The 16,741-nt window shown below is 37.6% G+C and overlaps 1 protein-coding gene across 1 annotated transcript; it reads right to left on the bottom strand.

Moving 5' to 3' along the window:
• Window positions 1-13,903: 13,903 nt before the first annotated feature.
• On the bottom strand, window positions 13,904-15,070 carry LOC128659959 (gastrula zinc finger protein XlCGF26.1-like; the record flags this gene model as incomplete). The annotated part of the gene is made up of 1 exon (XM_053713549.1): window positions 13,904-15,070. A coding segment is annotated over one exon (1,167 nt), but the record flags the coding sequence as incomplete, so codon positions are not given.
• Between the last annotated feature and the right edge of the window lie 1,671 nt (window positions 15,071-16,741).

The following is a 16,741-nucleotide window of genomic DNA, read 5'->3' as shown; positions in this document are numbered from 1 at the left end:
AAGCTTAAATTTAAATGTAGAAATATCAGAATCAGGTTGCATCATCTTTCCTGAGTCAGAAACATCACCCACAGACTGAAGCTCTCCTTCCTCAGCTTCTGCATATTGTGAGGCCGTATCAGACATGGTTCTTAAAGCGTCAGTATGCTCTGCATTTCGTCTAACCCCAGAGCTATCTCGCTTACCTCTAAATTCAGGTAGTCTGGCTAATACCGCTGACAGTGTATTATCCATGACTGCCGCCATGTCTTGTAAAGTAAACGCTATGGGCGCCCTAGATGTACTTGGCGCCATTTTAGCGTGAGTCCCTTGAGCGGGAGTCAAAGGATCTGACACGTGGGGAGGGTTAGTCAGCATAACTTCCCCCTTGTCAGATTCCTCTGGTGATACATTTTTTAAAGATAGAATATGATCTTTATTGCTTAAAGTGAAATCAGTACATTTGGTACACATTCTAAGAGGGGGTTCCACCATGGCTTTTAAACATAATGAACAAGGAGTTTCCTCTATGTCAGACATGTTTGTACAGACTAGCAATGAGACTAGCAAGCTTGGAAAACACTTTAAATCAAGTTAAAAAGCAAATATAAAAAACGGTACTGTGCCTTTAAGAGAAACAAATTTTGTCAAAATTTGAAAAACAATGAAAAAAGGCAGTAAATCAAACAAAATTTTTACAGTGTATGTAATAAGCTAACAGAGCATTGCACCCACTTGCAAATGGATGATTAACCCCTTAGTTCAAAAAACGGATCAAAAAAACGATTTAGACGTTTTTTAACATTCACAACAAACTGCCACAGCTCTGCTGTGGCCCTACCTTCCCCAATAAACGACTTTGGAAAGCCTTTGAACCCTTTAGAGATGTCCTATAGCATTCAGGGGACTTCTGTGGGAAGCTGGATGTCTCAGTCTGTAATTTTAACTGCGCAAAAAAGCGCTAAAATAGGCCCCTCCCACTCATACTACAACAGTGGAAAGCCTCAGGAAACTGTTTCTAGGCAAAATTTAAAAAACTAGGCCCCAATTAAGTTTTATCACCAAAGCATATATAAAAACGCTTAAACATGCCAGCAAACGTTTTATATTGCAACTTTATAAGAGTATTACCTCTGAGAGTAAGCATGATACCAGTCGCTATTAAATCACTGTATTCAGGCTTAACTTACATTAATCCGGTATCAGCAGCATTTTCTAGCATTTCCATCTCTAGAAAAAATTGTAACTGCACATACCTCATAGCAGAGTAACCTGCACGCCATTCTCCCGCTGAAGTTACCTCTCTCCTCAGACATATGTGAGAACAGCAATGGATCTTAGTTACAACCTGCTAAGATCATAGAAAACTCAGGCAGATTCTTCTTCTATTTACTGCCTGGGATAAAATAGTACAACTCCGGTACCATTTCAAAATAACAAACTTTTGATTGAAGACAAAAACTAACTATATTTCACCACTCTCTCTTACTACCTCCATGCTTGTTGAGAGTTGCAAGAGAATGACTGGATATGGCAGTTAGGGGAGGAGCTATATAACAGCTCTGCTGTGGGTGTCCTCTTGCAACTTCCTGTTGGGAATGAGAATATCCCACAAGTAATGGATGATCCGTGGACTGGATACACCTTACAAGAGAAAAGATAAATATCATGTAGTTACGAAATATATTGTTATAGCTATTAATAGCAAATTTCACCACACAGCACATTACACAAACCCTATGTGCCATTTGCGTAAACAAAACAAAATGAGCTCACCTTCCCACCTATTGCAATCCTGGATCTCATAGATATGGTGTAAAGTCTGCTAAAATTTTATTTAAAAAATATAAGAAAATATGTTGAATATACTATAGCACTTAATGTACATGAGATATGATTTCTATTTCAAAATCTTTCAAAAGGAAACAAAACTTCAAATACTACATCCCTGTTGTTTCCCTTTACCCAAGTTAAACCTGAGGGAGATCTCATTGTTCACTATTACAGAGGTGGTAGTGTTTGAGTAGACCCTACCTATACATTTTGCAAAGTGGCCTTTTATATTGAATCTGCTTAAACAAGATGTTAAGTATGGCCATTCCACCCTATCGAAAGGCCTTCTCGGCATTTGGAGCCAAAAGAAGTGCATTTGGTTTTATTAGCTCTTTTTCTTGTTTTTTCAAAAATAATTCACAAAAACTACAAATGTTTTCAGTTGATGACCTGCCTTGTATAAACCCTGTTTGATCACCTCTGGAAGCATTGTTTTTAACCTAGATGCTAAAATTTTGGTTAGAATCTTATAGTCTTGATTAAGGAGCGAGATAGGGCTGTACGTGGTGACATTTAGCGGATCCTTGCCCCTTTTGGGGATCATAAAGATATTGGCAGCCAAAAAGGCCTCGGAGGGTGGAATGTTACCAAAAAAAAAAAATAAGCGTTAAATAGCTCTGTCAGGGTATTCACTATCTGGGTATTCAGGGTTTTATACCATTCTATAGGTAGTTCATCCGGACCAGGTGATTTCCCTGCTGTCAACTCTAGTATGGTTTTATTGACTTCCTCATTTGTTTTAGGAGCATTTAATGTCTTCTGATGAGTTTGAGTGATCTTTGGAATATTAATATTACTATTTTTTTTTTTACTATGCCCTTCCTCTTTATTCTTCTTTATTGGAGTAGTAATTCTGAAATTCCTCAACCAAGTCCTGGTTTGGTTTGATGATCTTTGCAGTTTTACTAATGAGGCCATGAGTTTCCCCGAACGGTTACCAAATCTATAATATTGTCTTTAAGTTTTTTAATGCCCCTAGCTGCCTGCTGGGATAGGTATAAATCCATTTTTTATATGAAAAATATTTCCTCCGCCAGAAAAACTGACTTAATCAATAGATAGTTACCATAGAATCAGTTATGCTTTTAAAAAGTCATACAAATGATTTAGGTATACAAGATAGAATATTAAATACGCTTATATTACTGGTAAGACAGTTGATAGTAAAAAATTGGAAATCCACAGTTGCAGCCTCATTATCCAGGATTATTAAAGAAACTCAAAATCAAATTATATTCGATTTTTTTCATATGAAGAGCGTTAAGGAACACAAAATAAAAAGATTTATATTAGGTTGGTTACCTATAATTAAAACGTATACACCACAGACCCAGAAACAAATACTGTATCCTTTTTTTAAGCTCTGAGACATTTGCAGAGCTAGTTATTTTAGACATATTTCCAGCAAGTTGGTATTCCTCGTATAGAGAAGTCTAATATACAAGATGATGAAGTATTCGTTTTTGAAAAAAAGAAAGAGTTCTTGAAGTACTAGGACCATATGTGTAATGTGGAGACCCTAAGGTAAAGGAGCTCCACATCGCGCCAAGGTGAGAGGGTCCAGGAGGGGGTGAGGGGGAGGTTCCTTCCCCCTTTTCTTTCTTTCTTTTTTTTTTCTCTTTCTTTTTTTCCTTTTTCTTTTGTTTTATATAAATTAAAACAATGAGAAGCACATCTGGGTAGATAGATCGATAAATAAAAGAGACAAATTAAAAAGAAAGAAGTAAAGGAAAAAAAAAACTGGTATAATGTTTAATGTTTAATTTGGTTAAAAGAACTTTATTTAAAGTTGTATATCTATGTTTTTTTTTTTCGTTTTTTTTTTCTCTCGTTTATGTAACATGAAACAAAATGTAATGCAATTTGTAAGACGAATTGGTCTCTGAATTATAATTGTACTGTCTCAAATGTGCCTCATCCAATAAAGAATATATTTAAAAAAAAAAAAAAAAAAAAATAGTTACTATAAGAGTTTGTTAATTTCTCACTTAGGTATTTGAATTGTTTCTGGGTGGCCTTATTATATTTTATAACATAAGAGGTGATCTCTCCTCTAATTACTGCCTTTCCTGCCTCCCATAATGTTTGTATATTGCTACATCCCTTATTGTTACTTAGTTATTCTTCCTATTTTGTGCTAATAAATTCTTCCGAGCCGTTTAGGAATTTATTGAACTTAAAGGGACATAATACTCATATGCTAAATCACTTGAAACTGATGCAGTATAACTGTAAAAAGCTGACAGGAAAATATCACCTGAGCATCTCTATGTAAAAAAGGAAGATATTTTACCTCACAATCTCCTCAGCTCAGCAGAGTTTGTTCTGTGTAAAAAGTTATACTCAGCTGCTCCCAGCTGCAGGTAAAAAAATTTAAAAAAATGAAGAAATGAACAGCAGCCAATCAGCATCAGCAGTGCTGAGGTCATGAACTCTTACTGTGATCTCATGAGATTTGACATAACTCTCATGAGATTTCATAGTAAGCTTCCTTTACCTGATTGGTGAAATAATATGAGAGTGCACGATGCTAGTCCCTTCGGATGTCCCAGGACAAACACACTAAAATGCTGCTTAGAAATCCTTTACAATGGGAGGTGGCTACTGAGGAACTTTTGAGGTAAAATATCTTCCTTTTTTACATAGAGATGTTCAGGTGATATTTTCTAGACAGCTTTTTACAGCTATGCTGCATCACTTTCAAGTGTTTAAACATTTGGGTATTATGGCCCTTTAAAGTCAAGAGGTCCAAGCTGTTTCTTACTAACTTGTATTTTTAAATCTACTGGTCTCAGATTACTATATCATTAGTCTTAACTTCTTCTATTTGACTTGCTCTGCAGCCCTTGTTGTTTAATTCGTTACACACAAGTATAAGCTTTTTTCTAGCTCTGACTATGTCTGCTGCATAGTCCTGAAAGATTACAATTTTCTTTCCCTGAAACATAATGGGCGCGATCCGATATACGGTGCAGGTTTCGGCGCAAGCGTGGAAACCTGCGCCGCCCGTAATTTCACCTCGCACATCGGGGTATTACATATAAGGCGCCGGCATTTCCTAAGTGCCGTAAGTCTGAAAAACTTGCGATGTCCAGAAATAAGCGTAAATACAAATTTCTGGAGTCGCCAGTGACTTACGGCACTTTAGAAACTGCCAGCACCTAATAAAACTAACTAAAATTTAAAATCTATCGTAACTGTCTAACACGCCTCCCAAAAATAAGCCCGACACGTATACCCCTCTATCCGCAATCCCCCCTCTCACTCCTAATAATAAATGTATGAACCTCTAGACCGACAACCCCCCACAACGCAATAAGCCTATGTATTAACCCCTAAACCGCCTTAGCCCCTCACCACAGTACACCTAATAAAGTATTAACCCCTAAACCGCCATAGCCCCCACCGTAATACACCTATTCTATTATTAACCCCTAAACCGCCATAGCCCACACCGCAATACACCTATTCTATTATTAACCCCTAAACCGCCATAGCCCCCACCGCAATACACCTATTCTATTATTAACCCCTAAGCCGCCATAGCCCCCACCGCAATACACCTATTCTATTATTAACCCCTAAACCGCCATAGCCCCCACCGCAATACACCTATTCTATTATTAACCCCTAAACCGCCATAGCCCACCACGCAATACACCTAACCCCTAACCTAAACCCCCCTAGCCTAACCCCCCTTAGCCTAACACCCCCCTAGCCTAACACCCACAAAATTAACTAAAAATACTTAATTTACAAAATACTAAAGTTAGTCATAAATTACAAAACACTAATACTACTTTAAAAATAAAAATATACTAAGTATAAATTAAAGGGGCAGTCTAATCCAAATTCTGGAGTAGACTGTCTCTTTAAGCTAGAATTACAGAAAAAAAGCTAAGATTACAGAAAATAATAAATAAAATTACAAAATTTTAAACTAATTACACCTAATCCCTATGAAAATAAAAAAACCACCCAAAATAAAAACACCCCCTAATCTAATAAACTACCAGTAGCCCTTAAAAGGGCTTTTTGCAGGGCATTGCCCCAAAGTAATCCGCTCTAGTGCCAAATAAATACACAACCCCCCCAACAGTAACCCCCCAAGGGTGGGCATTGCCAGCTCTTTTGCTGCCCACCCTATCTAAATAAAATAAACCCCCCCAAAAACCCCTTACAAAAACCTAAGTCTAACCCCCAAGTGGTCCTTACTTGTCCTGAAGACCGGTGGAGAAGGTCCTGTTCCAGGCGGTGAAGTCTTCTTCGAAGCAGCGACCTCTTCTTCTTCCAGGAACCAGCCGGCGCGGAGCGGAGGAGTTGAAGACCAATGACCGCGGAGCTGAAGACCATCGACTCTGGAACTGAAGACAGGCGACACTGGAACTGAAGACCGGCGATCGCGGTCATCGGTCTTCAACTCCTCCGCTCTGCGTCTACGGTTTTTAGTGTTAGTTTTTTTTTGGGGGGGGTTTGGTGGGTGGGGGGGTTTTACTGTTGGGGGGTTGTGTATTTATTTGGCAATAGAGCTGATTACTTTGGGGCAATGCCCTGCAAAAAGCCCTTTTAAGGGCTACTGGTAGTTTATTAGATTAGGGTGCTTGGACCCTCTTCTGGACCTCTTCTTGCCGGATAGGATGAAGACTTCGGACCCTCTTCTGGATGGATCGGTGATACCCGGCGTGGTGAAGATAAGGTAGGGAGATCTTCAGGGGCTTAGTGTTAGGTTTTTTAAGGGGTGTTTGGGTTAGATTAGGGGTATGTGGGTGGTGGCTTGTAATGTTGGGGGGGTATTGTATGTTTATTTAAATGCAAAAGAGCTGTTTTCTTTGGGGCATGCCCCGCAAAAGGCCCTTTTAAGGGCTGGTAAGGTAAAAGAGCTGTTAAATTTTTATTTTAGAATAGGGTAGGGCATTTTTTTATTTTGGGTGGCTTTGTTATTTTTTTAGGGGGCTTAGAGTAGGTGTAATTAGTTTAAAATTCTTGTAATCTTTTTTTATTTTTTGTAATTTAGTTTAGTTGATTTAATTGTAGATAATTGTAGATAGTTTAGTTAATTAATTTATTGATAGTGTAGTGTTAGGTTTAATTGTAACTTAGGTTAGGATTTATTTTACAGGTAATTTTGTAGTTATTTTAACTAGGTAGCTATTAAATAGTTATTAACTATTTAATAGCTATTGTACCTAGTTAAAATAAATACAAAGTTGCCTGTAAAAAAAAAATAAAATCCTAAAATAGCTACAATATAATTATTCGTTATATTGTAGCTATATTAGGGTTTATTTTACAGGTAAGTATTTAGCTTTAAATAGGATTAATTTATTTAATAAGATTTATTTTATTTTGTTAGATAAAAATTATATTTAACTTAGGGGGGTGTTAGTGTTAGGGTTAGACTTAGCTTTAGGGGTTAATACATTTATTAGAGTAGCGGCGAGGTCCGGTCGGCAGATTAGGGGTTAATACTTGAAGTTAGGTGTCGGCGATGTTAGGGAGGGCAGATTAGGGGTTAATACTATTTATTATAGGGTTTTTGAGGCGGGAGTGAGGCGGTTTAGGGGTTAATACATTTATTATAGTGGCGGCGAGGTCCGGTCGGCAGATTAGGGGTAAATAAGTGTAGGTAGGTAGCGGTGACGTTGGGGGGGGGGCAGATTAGGGAGTAAAAAATATAATTTAGGGGTCGGCGATGTTAGGGGCAGCAGATTAGGGGTTCATAGGGATAATGTAGGTTGCGGCGGTGTGCGGTCAGCAGATTAGGGGTTAAAAATTTTTATTAGAGTGGCAACGATGTGGGGGGACCTCGGTTTAGGGGTACATAGGTAGTTTATGGGTGTTAGTGTACTTTAGAGCACAGTAGTTAAGAGCTTTATAAACCGGCCTTAGCCCATAAAGCTCTTAACTCCTGACTTTTTTCTGCGGCTGGAGTCTTGTCGTTAAGAGTTCTAACGCTCACTTCAGCCAAGACTCTAAATACCAGCGTTAGAAAGATCCCACTGAAAAGATAGGATACACAATTGACGTAAGGGGATCTGCGGCATGGAAAAGTCACGGCTGGAAAGTGAGCGTTAGACCCTTACCTACAAGACTCTAAATACCAGCGGGCGGCCAAAACCAGCGTTAGGACTCCCTAACGCTGGTTTGGACGGCTAACGCAGAACTCTAAATCTAGGCGATTGTTTTTCCAACTATAATGATTACTCTCATAGTGTAGAAAGCTGTTGCAATCTACACTTTTAAAATAGGTTTTAGAAGAAACTGCCCCACCATCTGACCGCCCCAACAGGAGGTTAAAAAATTCAATAGAATATTTCTGGATATTGTGGGAGAAAGATACAAAAATTATTATTGTTCAAATGCTCAATGAACCCCACTACCTGTTCATAAGAGCCCCTAAAAATAAACAAAAGATCATCAATATAATGGCCATAGAACACCAGGTTTGCTGCAAATGGTGAATCATAGATGTACTGTTGCTCAAATGTTCCCATGAACAAATTTGCAAAACTTGTATCGACCCTGGTCCCCATGGCCGTTCCCTTTATCTGTAAATAAAACCTACTCTGATACAGAAAATAATGAAGTTTTAGAATAAATGTAATTAGTTCAATAAGAAAATCTATCTGAATATCAGGCATATATATGTCTTTTTCTAAGAAGTAACGTACCGATGATATACCCAACTCATGTTTGATGTTGGAGTATAATGCTCCGCTCCAACATCACATGTGACCCACCCACTGTCTTTGTCTATTGATACTCTATTGAGTTTAAGTAGTAGATCTGATGAATCCTTAATATAGGAAAGTAAAGATGTTACAAATTTCTGTAAAAAGAAATCAATATATACCCGCAATAATGGGCCGCCCTTGGGGTTTCCTTATGGATCTTGGGGAGGTGGTAGTAGAATGCAGTACCAGGATATTTGGGATATCAATAGTCACCTTCTTGTTTTGTCATGATACCTTGTTCCAAACCAGGTTGTAAAATTTAATTTAACTGGTTCTGGTAAGCAATAGTAGGATCATGTTAAAGTGTCTGATAATAATCAGTTTCATTCAAAATCCTATTTGCTTCCACAATATAATCCTGGATGTCCTGCAACACTACCCCTCCCCCCTTGTCTGCTTGTCTAATGACCAAATTAGGGTCACTGTACAAGCTGGCTAAAATTTTACATTCACCTGGATTCAGGTTGTATTTGTACCTCAATTTTTTGCGGTCTTTTGATAACTTCTCTAAGTCTTCCACAATTAATTTGAAAAAATATCAATATGGTTGTTAGTAGCAGATCTCGGTTTCAAGTTAGAATACATTTGTCAAACAAGTCTTCCATTAAGATTTCAGGCTCATACACAAAGAAACCCCCACTCACATGTGAGTCCATTGAGTCAGTGGTAATAGCCCTCAATTTATCATCCTTGATCTTTTTATCTGCAAAATATATTTGCAATGAAAGCTTTAACTTGTGTAACTATTGATGTCAACATATAGTTGTAAACATTACATTTATTTGAGGGACTAAAGGATAAACCTCTCCCTAAGACTCTTATGTCATCATGTGAAGGATCACAAGATGATAAATTAAAAATCCCTTTCTTTAGTTTTTGTAATTTATTCTTTTTGCGGGAGAGTGATTTACCTCTTGATCCCCATTTCCAAAGGGCCTTTTTACTCTTTGGGGCAATGAGGGTCCCGCTTGGGGCTGCCATATTGGGGGGGGGGGCCTGATTGTGATTGGCTTTTATTATTATTATTATGCTCGAATTGTCATGGTGATTTGTTTTGTTTCATTTTAATCTCTCTATATTATTTTATTTAGTGTTTTGTATACTAGTATAGGATTACAATCTTTATGCCAAAGTACTTTATCGGAATCATGCATTAGTCAATTGATTGTTATGTGCTTATGCTGATTATAGATAAATTCTAAATTAATTTTAGATCACCATTGTGGGAATTTATTACCATATTGTCATTGATTCTCTATTGTTACAACTGTGCGAATTGTTCATTATTATATTATTATTGACTTTATATTAAGCGGGGAATTATGAAGATAGGATTGCAATCTATGTGGTGTCTTAAAAGTGTATTGGTGTACATTTTCTCTGAGTTATGTATGTGTTTATTCATTATCGCTGGTTGTAGACAATTACTATGTATAACTTATGCCTAATTTATCTTTGTGTGGTCATTGCTGGGAGGGTTAGTTTGTTTAGGTTACCATAGCAACTAATTACCTATTGATGATACATACAGGTGTATCTTGTTAATGGTTTGCCCTATTGGATTGTTTTATCTCTTTATATAGCAAGTGTATTTCATTTTATTTTTGTATAGCCGTAAAAACCCCTGCAGAGGCTGAGAATCACGTCACTCTATTAAAATATATATATATTTTTTTTATAATAGATTTTATTAAGCTTAAAAGATAAAAAGTAACAATTGGGGACACGCAGGACCCCTGCTCGGTTAAACAAAATAAACATGAAATTTCAAACAAACTTATCCTAGATAATTGAACGTACAATTAGTACATAAAGGAATATCCATATATAGAGTCAAAGTTCCCTGCTCTAGAGATACACAAGTAGATTCTAGTCTAAGGGGAGTTTATATTCCTGTGAAATGGGAGGCGTTGTAGTGGAAATAGTCTGCCCAGTTTGAACCCTGGTGAGGGCTCTGTAAATGGGGGGGGGGGGGGGGAGGTGAACTAACATAAAATATCCACCATTGAAAAATATATAAGTGATTAGGTACAACACAGTATAGGAGTTAAAAACCAAGTGTTACTTTCTCTAAGCATGATATTATTTCCTTAACTTTCCTCAAGGTATAACGTACCCTAGGATATTATATGTTACATAGCTCTGGACATCCCGTATAACCGAAATCCCACCTTCCATGCTATGGGAACTTGCCATAAAACTTTGCTAAACTAGGTAGTTTAATCCTACTGCTAACCTGCGGGAGTATGGAGTCTCGTAAGTAGTATGTCATTCGACCCCAGTGTAGATTACCCATGTTAGTAGGATCCGCTTCCCTACATAGCTCTTCTTCCTACTGTATATAAGAGTATATCTTGAGTTGGTATGTTCATGGGTTAACCTTCCATTATGTGGGCTCCCCCTAGACCCTGGCCACTGGTCCAAGAGGAGCAGCCATAAGTAATAATGATACATAAAGATATAATGACAATGTATATTCATCCTCGTTGAGGGCCCCCTCTAACCCCCAGACAGGACAGACACATATAAATGGTTTAACAGTATCATCAAACCCCACATTCCTTACGGTTGAGATAAGACAGCTGTAGTATCTGTTTCTCATACGCTTATATAAGTGTCTCTCTCCCGGGGCTCCCCACTAACCCACAGGAAAGATATTAAGACAAAATGTCTGCAGCCAATTTTATAAAAGCCAACAGCCAACTACACATAAAAAAGTAAGAAGCGAGCCAAGGTAACATGAAGGTCCCATTGCATTGTTATGAAGAATGTCTTTAAAAGTCACAATATCAATCTCAGTAAAACTTCATACCTTAAAGTGGTGGAATGACCCAGGCTATAGAGTGGAATATAAGATAAACCTAGAGTCAAACACTTGGTAGTAGAGGTCCATATCATGTAAAAGGTAATATTGATATATATACGTTATGAAATAGGGCAAGAAAACATTCACTACGGATATGAGATATACTGTGCTCTACTAATAACCTCTAAGTAGGTGGTGAAAAAGGTTAGCCTTAGTGGCCGCCTAACACTAACAAGAGAAACGTCATAGCAATGTATAAGACTAAGTAACCATTCACAGCCTGCTAGCAAACAAAAAAGAAGCAAAAAAAAAAATTGAAACAGAAGCAGGCTGCTATTTTATTAGCAATGTTTGTCCCATGAGGCTTGAGAACGTTGAAAAGACATGATCCTCTGCTATTCATTTATCCGATCCCAGTCTCAACGCTAGTAACAACATGAGAGGCCCCTTCCCATACCTCCAACAATTTCTGCAGTACAGGGTATCCTGTTGACGAAGGTTGGGTTGTACAAGGGCACAACAAGGAGCAAAGGAGCGGGTCCATCTTAGTTGAAAGTTGACGAGGGGCCAAGGCCCCATTCAACAGGGAAACACTATCATCCATTACATCTGTGTATGTATCAGAGCCCAGACCCACTGCCACCTCTAAGTCTCCTAGTCGGCCATATTGTGTCTTCTCTAGGGGCTATGTCTGCAAGGCTGTCTCTCATAACTACTCTCTCGCAGGTCAGAGGAGCAGGTATCTCCAATTCGGAAGCGTTGCTCTCACTGACGAGCACAACCAGCTGCTCTGCATTGCCATCCGGTAAGTCTCCACCCTGATCCTGGTCCACACATTCGGCTGCACTGAAGCCCCTTGCGATCAATAGCCAAAACTCACGAAAGTGAGAGTCCATCAGGGTAAGTATTTCCATGTCACTCAGAGCTAATGCCATGATCCCAGGGCGGGTGGTTATCTTGCTTTTAAGTCTTAGGTGCCGGGTACTTTATCGACTTTACACAGAGCTCTATAGCTGCGGTGCCGTGACTTAAGCACAGTTCCGGAGTGACAGAGGCCTCACGCTTAACAGTTCATCAGGGCCTCAGATCAAATGCGCCACAGGATGAGACAAACATGCCACTGTGATCGTGGAAGCTTCACACATCAGCCCTACATCCAGATCTTGCACTCCAAGGCAGTTTAGGGTACAATATTGCTAAAGGCCCTCGGTATATTGTAGGAGCTTCAGTATAATGCGGCCATCATGGTCGGCTGTTGGCTCCGCCCCCAGTATATTTTTATCTATACATTTGCTGCTGCTTTTTTGATGTGTATCTATCATCCCTGAACTCTTTGGGAGTTTTTTTGTGACCTGTTAACTCTTAATCAGTCAGCTGGGTGGCTGAGAGGCTCCAGCCTGCTTATATTGCACCTGGAAGTGATTCAGAACATGTAAGTGTGTTTATTTTCACAATACACACATTTTTGTACCAAACTGTGCTGGGTTATGTTGGCTCTGTCTCCCTTCATATAGGAATACCTTGAAATCTACAAGTGAGGATTCCCCTTTGAATAGCTGGCTGCTCATATCCTGTGAGGTTCCAGTCTGCTCTGTTTGCACCCTCAGGTGCTGTCCGTTTGTGAGTATCCACTTTGCTTACCTGTATTAACTCTGTGTATATGGTATTAGGCCATCGGGCGCCTCTGTTTTCTTCTCTCCTAAATCATGAATTAAATCAAATTGATTTAAATCAAATCCACCCTGTGCTCACCTCATAAATGCTTGAGGTGCAAAAGGGGCCTCAAACAACTGCAAAACTGTGCACATCAGGGGATCACGTGCAGTCATCATCATCAGCACTTGATATTGTGTGAGTGACAACTACATGTCACCCTCTAGAACATATGTGGTTGGGGATTATTGGAGTTAAGTAATAACAGGTATTGCTCCAGTTTATATATCACAGTAAGTATACCTTTAATTGTTATGATGTATAAGTATTTTCTACTTGCTAGGAACAATATCTGATGTGGATTCTTAGAGGAACAGAACAACTAGATAAACTAATTGTATTAGAAATACAATAGTTTTTAGCAAAGAATTCGACAAAGTTATATTAAATATTAACTCCAAATGGAATGATTCTCAGAGATTACTCTTATTGTTTTATAAAAAGTTCCATATTATTCGTACTTTAAACTTTATTAATTAGACTAGGAACATACATGCACACAGTAGCAGAGAAGAAATGTTAAAAACACTTAAACCCAGTATGAGAGTAAATAAGCATTGGCTCAATTCAACATATGTCCACGGGCCCACTAATATAGTAATCTATAGTAAGCTAAGCCCTTACAATCCGAGGGCTAAATTACTTTTACTTTTAAGTATTAATAACTGTTATAGTGGGCACCATGAGTAAGGTTCGTTATTGAGACATAAATTCTATTATCAACCAGGCAAGCAAGTTAAAAAGCGACAGACAGGAGAGACACAGCTGCTCCTGCTGGACCCCTGACGCGCGTTTCACAGAACGCTTCCTCTGTACCATGAGGTTAAACTGATTTCTTTCAATGAGTTTTCCGATGCCTAATAAGAGTTGTTTTCCGAGTAAAACATTTCCCACAGTCAGAACATGAAAATGCTTTCTCTCCTGTATGAATTTTATGATGTGTAATAAGAGTTGATTTCATAGTAAAACATTTCCCACAGTCAGAACATGAAAAGTCTTTCTCTCCTGTATGAGTTTTCTGATGCTTAATAAGATTTGATTTCAAAGTAAAACATTTCCCACAGTCAGAACATGAAAAGTCTTTCTCTCCTGTATGAACTTTCTGATGTCCAATAAGAGTTGATTTCATAGTAAAACATTTCCCACAGTCAGAACATGAAAAGTCTTTCTCTCCTGTATGAGTTTTCCGATGTGTAATAAGAGTTGATTTCATAGCAAAACATTTCCCACAGTCAGAACATGAAAAGTCTGTCTCTCCTGTATGAATTTTCTGATGTGAAATAAGACTTGATTTCATAGTAAAACATTTCCCACAGTCAGAACATGAAAAGGCTTTCTCTCCTGTATGAATTTTCTGATGTGCAATAAGATTTTGTTTCAAAGTAAAACATTTGCCACAGTAAGAACATGAAAAGGTTTTCTCTCCTGTATGAATTTTCTGATGTGCAATAAGATTTTGTTTCGAAGTAAAAGATTTCCCACAGTCAGAACATGAAAAGGCTTTCTCTCCTGTATGAATTGTCTGATGTGCAATAAGACTTGATTTCATAGTAAAACATTTCCCACAGACAGAACATGGAAATGCTTTCTCTCCTGTATGAGTTTTCTGATGTACAATAAGCTGTGATTTCTGAGTAAAACATTTCCCACAGTCAGAACATGGAAATGCTTTCTCTCCTGTATGAGTTTTCTGATGTACAATAAGCTGTGATTTCTGAATAAAACATTTCCCACAGTCATAACATGGAAATGCTTTCTCTCCTGTATGAGTTTTCTGATGTACAATAAGCTGTGATTTCTGAATAAAACATTTCCCACAGTCAGAACATGAAAATGCTTTCTCCCCTGTATGAATTTTCTGATGTGCAATAAGAGTTGATTTCACAGTAAAACATTTCCCACAGTCAGAACATGGAAATGCTTTCTCTCCTGTGTGAATTCTCTGATGAGCAATACGATTTGTGTTATAGTTCTTGCAGTTTGTGAATTCACCTATCAATAAGAAACACAATGGAAGTAATGTTATTAATTACATAATTATTTTATAATGAGAACATATAAACTGTTCTGATTTAGTCAGTCCCCTACATTCAATGTTCCCTCTAATTTTTGTTACAGCTGTGCATACCTGCTACTGCTCTGAGCAACAAATGTTTTACACGACCTGACAACTGGGCAGCACTTAAATATTATATAATAATATAAATATTAAATTAAATAAAAAAATTACACTCTATACTTTAAATAAGTAATTTTTATTAAGGTTTTATTACGAAGGTATAGACAATACATAGTATAAGCTAAAATATATACACATACCTAAATTAAAAGTTTGGTGTGTTTTTTAATAAAAGGTCCAGTTTCTTAAAGGGACACTGAACCCAATTTTTTTCTTTCGTGATTTAGATAGAGCATGAAATTTTAAGCAACTTTTTAATTTACTCCTATTATCATTTTTTCTTTGTTCTCTTGCTATCTTTATTTAAAAAAGAAGGCATCAAGCCTTTTTTTGGTTCAGACTCTGGACAGCACTTTTTTATTGGTGGATGAATTTATCCACCAATCAGCAAGAACAACCCAGGTTATTCACCAAAAATGGGCCGGCATCTAAACTTATATTCTTGCATTTCAAATAAAGATACCTAGAGAATGAAGAAAATTTGACAATATGAGTAAATTAGACAGTTGCTTAAAATTTCATGCTCTACCTGAATCACGAAAGAAAAAAATTGGGTTCAGTGTCCCTTTAAATAGCTGGCATTTTAGGAGTTTCACATCTGAGCCTGTATAATAGTCACATCTCCTACACTGGGATGATGTGAGTCAATCAAAATTAAATCCAGTGCTCAGATATTAGCAGTATAATAAACTGGACTGCTAAAAAAAATGCCTTTTTCCCCTAAGTAGTAACAGGTTGGTACCCAGCTCTGAGTTGTCTCACAAAAACAAACACACATTCCCTTTAAACTTCTCTGAAGTAAATATACTATTTAATATCAACACTGTTGATATAAAATGGGATATTTGCTTCAGTGACATTTAAAGGGAATGTGTGTACAGCAGGCTGGCCCTGAAAAATGTGAAAACCATGACAGATCAGATATGTGAAATTCATCTACAGCCTTGTTGCTCTTATACATTCCAGAGTTACAACAATAACATATAAAAGTGGAATACATCATGCATCAATTAAAAGCTGGCTTATATGAAAAATATAAGGAGAAGCTTCCCCTACCTAATTATATATCAGCCAAAACAACACAAAATGCAAACTATTAGTCTTCTATGCTAAACATAATAGGGGGAAATGGCATTGGCAATGGCAACTGAATAGTTAAACATATAACTATAAAAATACAGCAAATTAGCAACTATGGAGTTTATAGATAAAATGGATTCATGTTAGTTTCTAGTAATATACAACTATGAAAAAAATGTAGCTAAAATGGCTTCACTTTCTGCCATGGTATGCTGTCTGCATGTGCACTGTATGAATGAGTACTACTGTATGCTGTTAGCATGTGTACTGTATTGGCAAAGAGCCATACAGTGCACATGCAGGCAGCATACAGTATTACTCAGCCATACAGTGCACATGCAGACAGCATACCGTAATACTCAGTCATACAGTGCATATGCAGACAGCATACAGTAGTACTCAGCCATACAGTTCACA

Source organism: Bombina bombina, chromosome 5, assembly GCF_027579735.1.
Source record: "Bombina bombina isolate aBomBom1 chromosome 5, aBomBom1.pri, whole genome shotgun sequence".
Classification (NCBI taxonomy): domain Eukaryota; kingdom Metazoa; phylum Chordata; class Amphibia; order Anura; family Bombinatoridae; genus Bombina; species Bombina bombina.
Note: the sequence above shows the minus strand (reverse complement) of the source record. Positions and strands in the feature narration are given on the sequence as shown.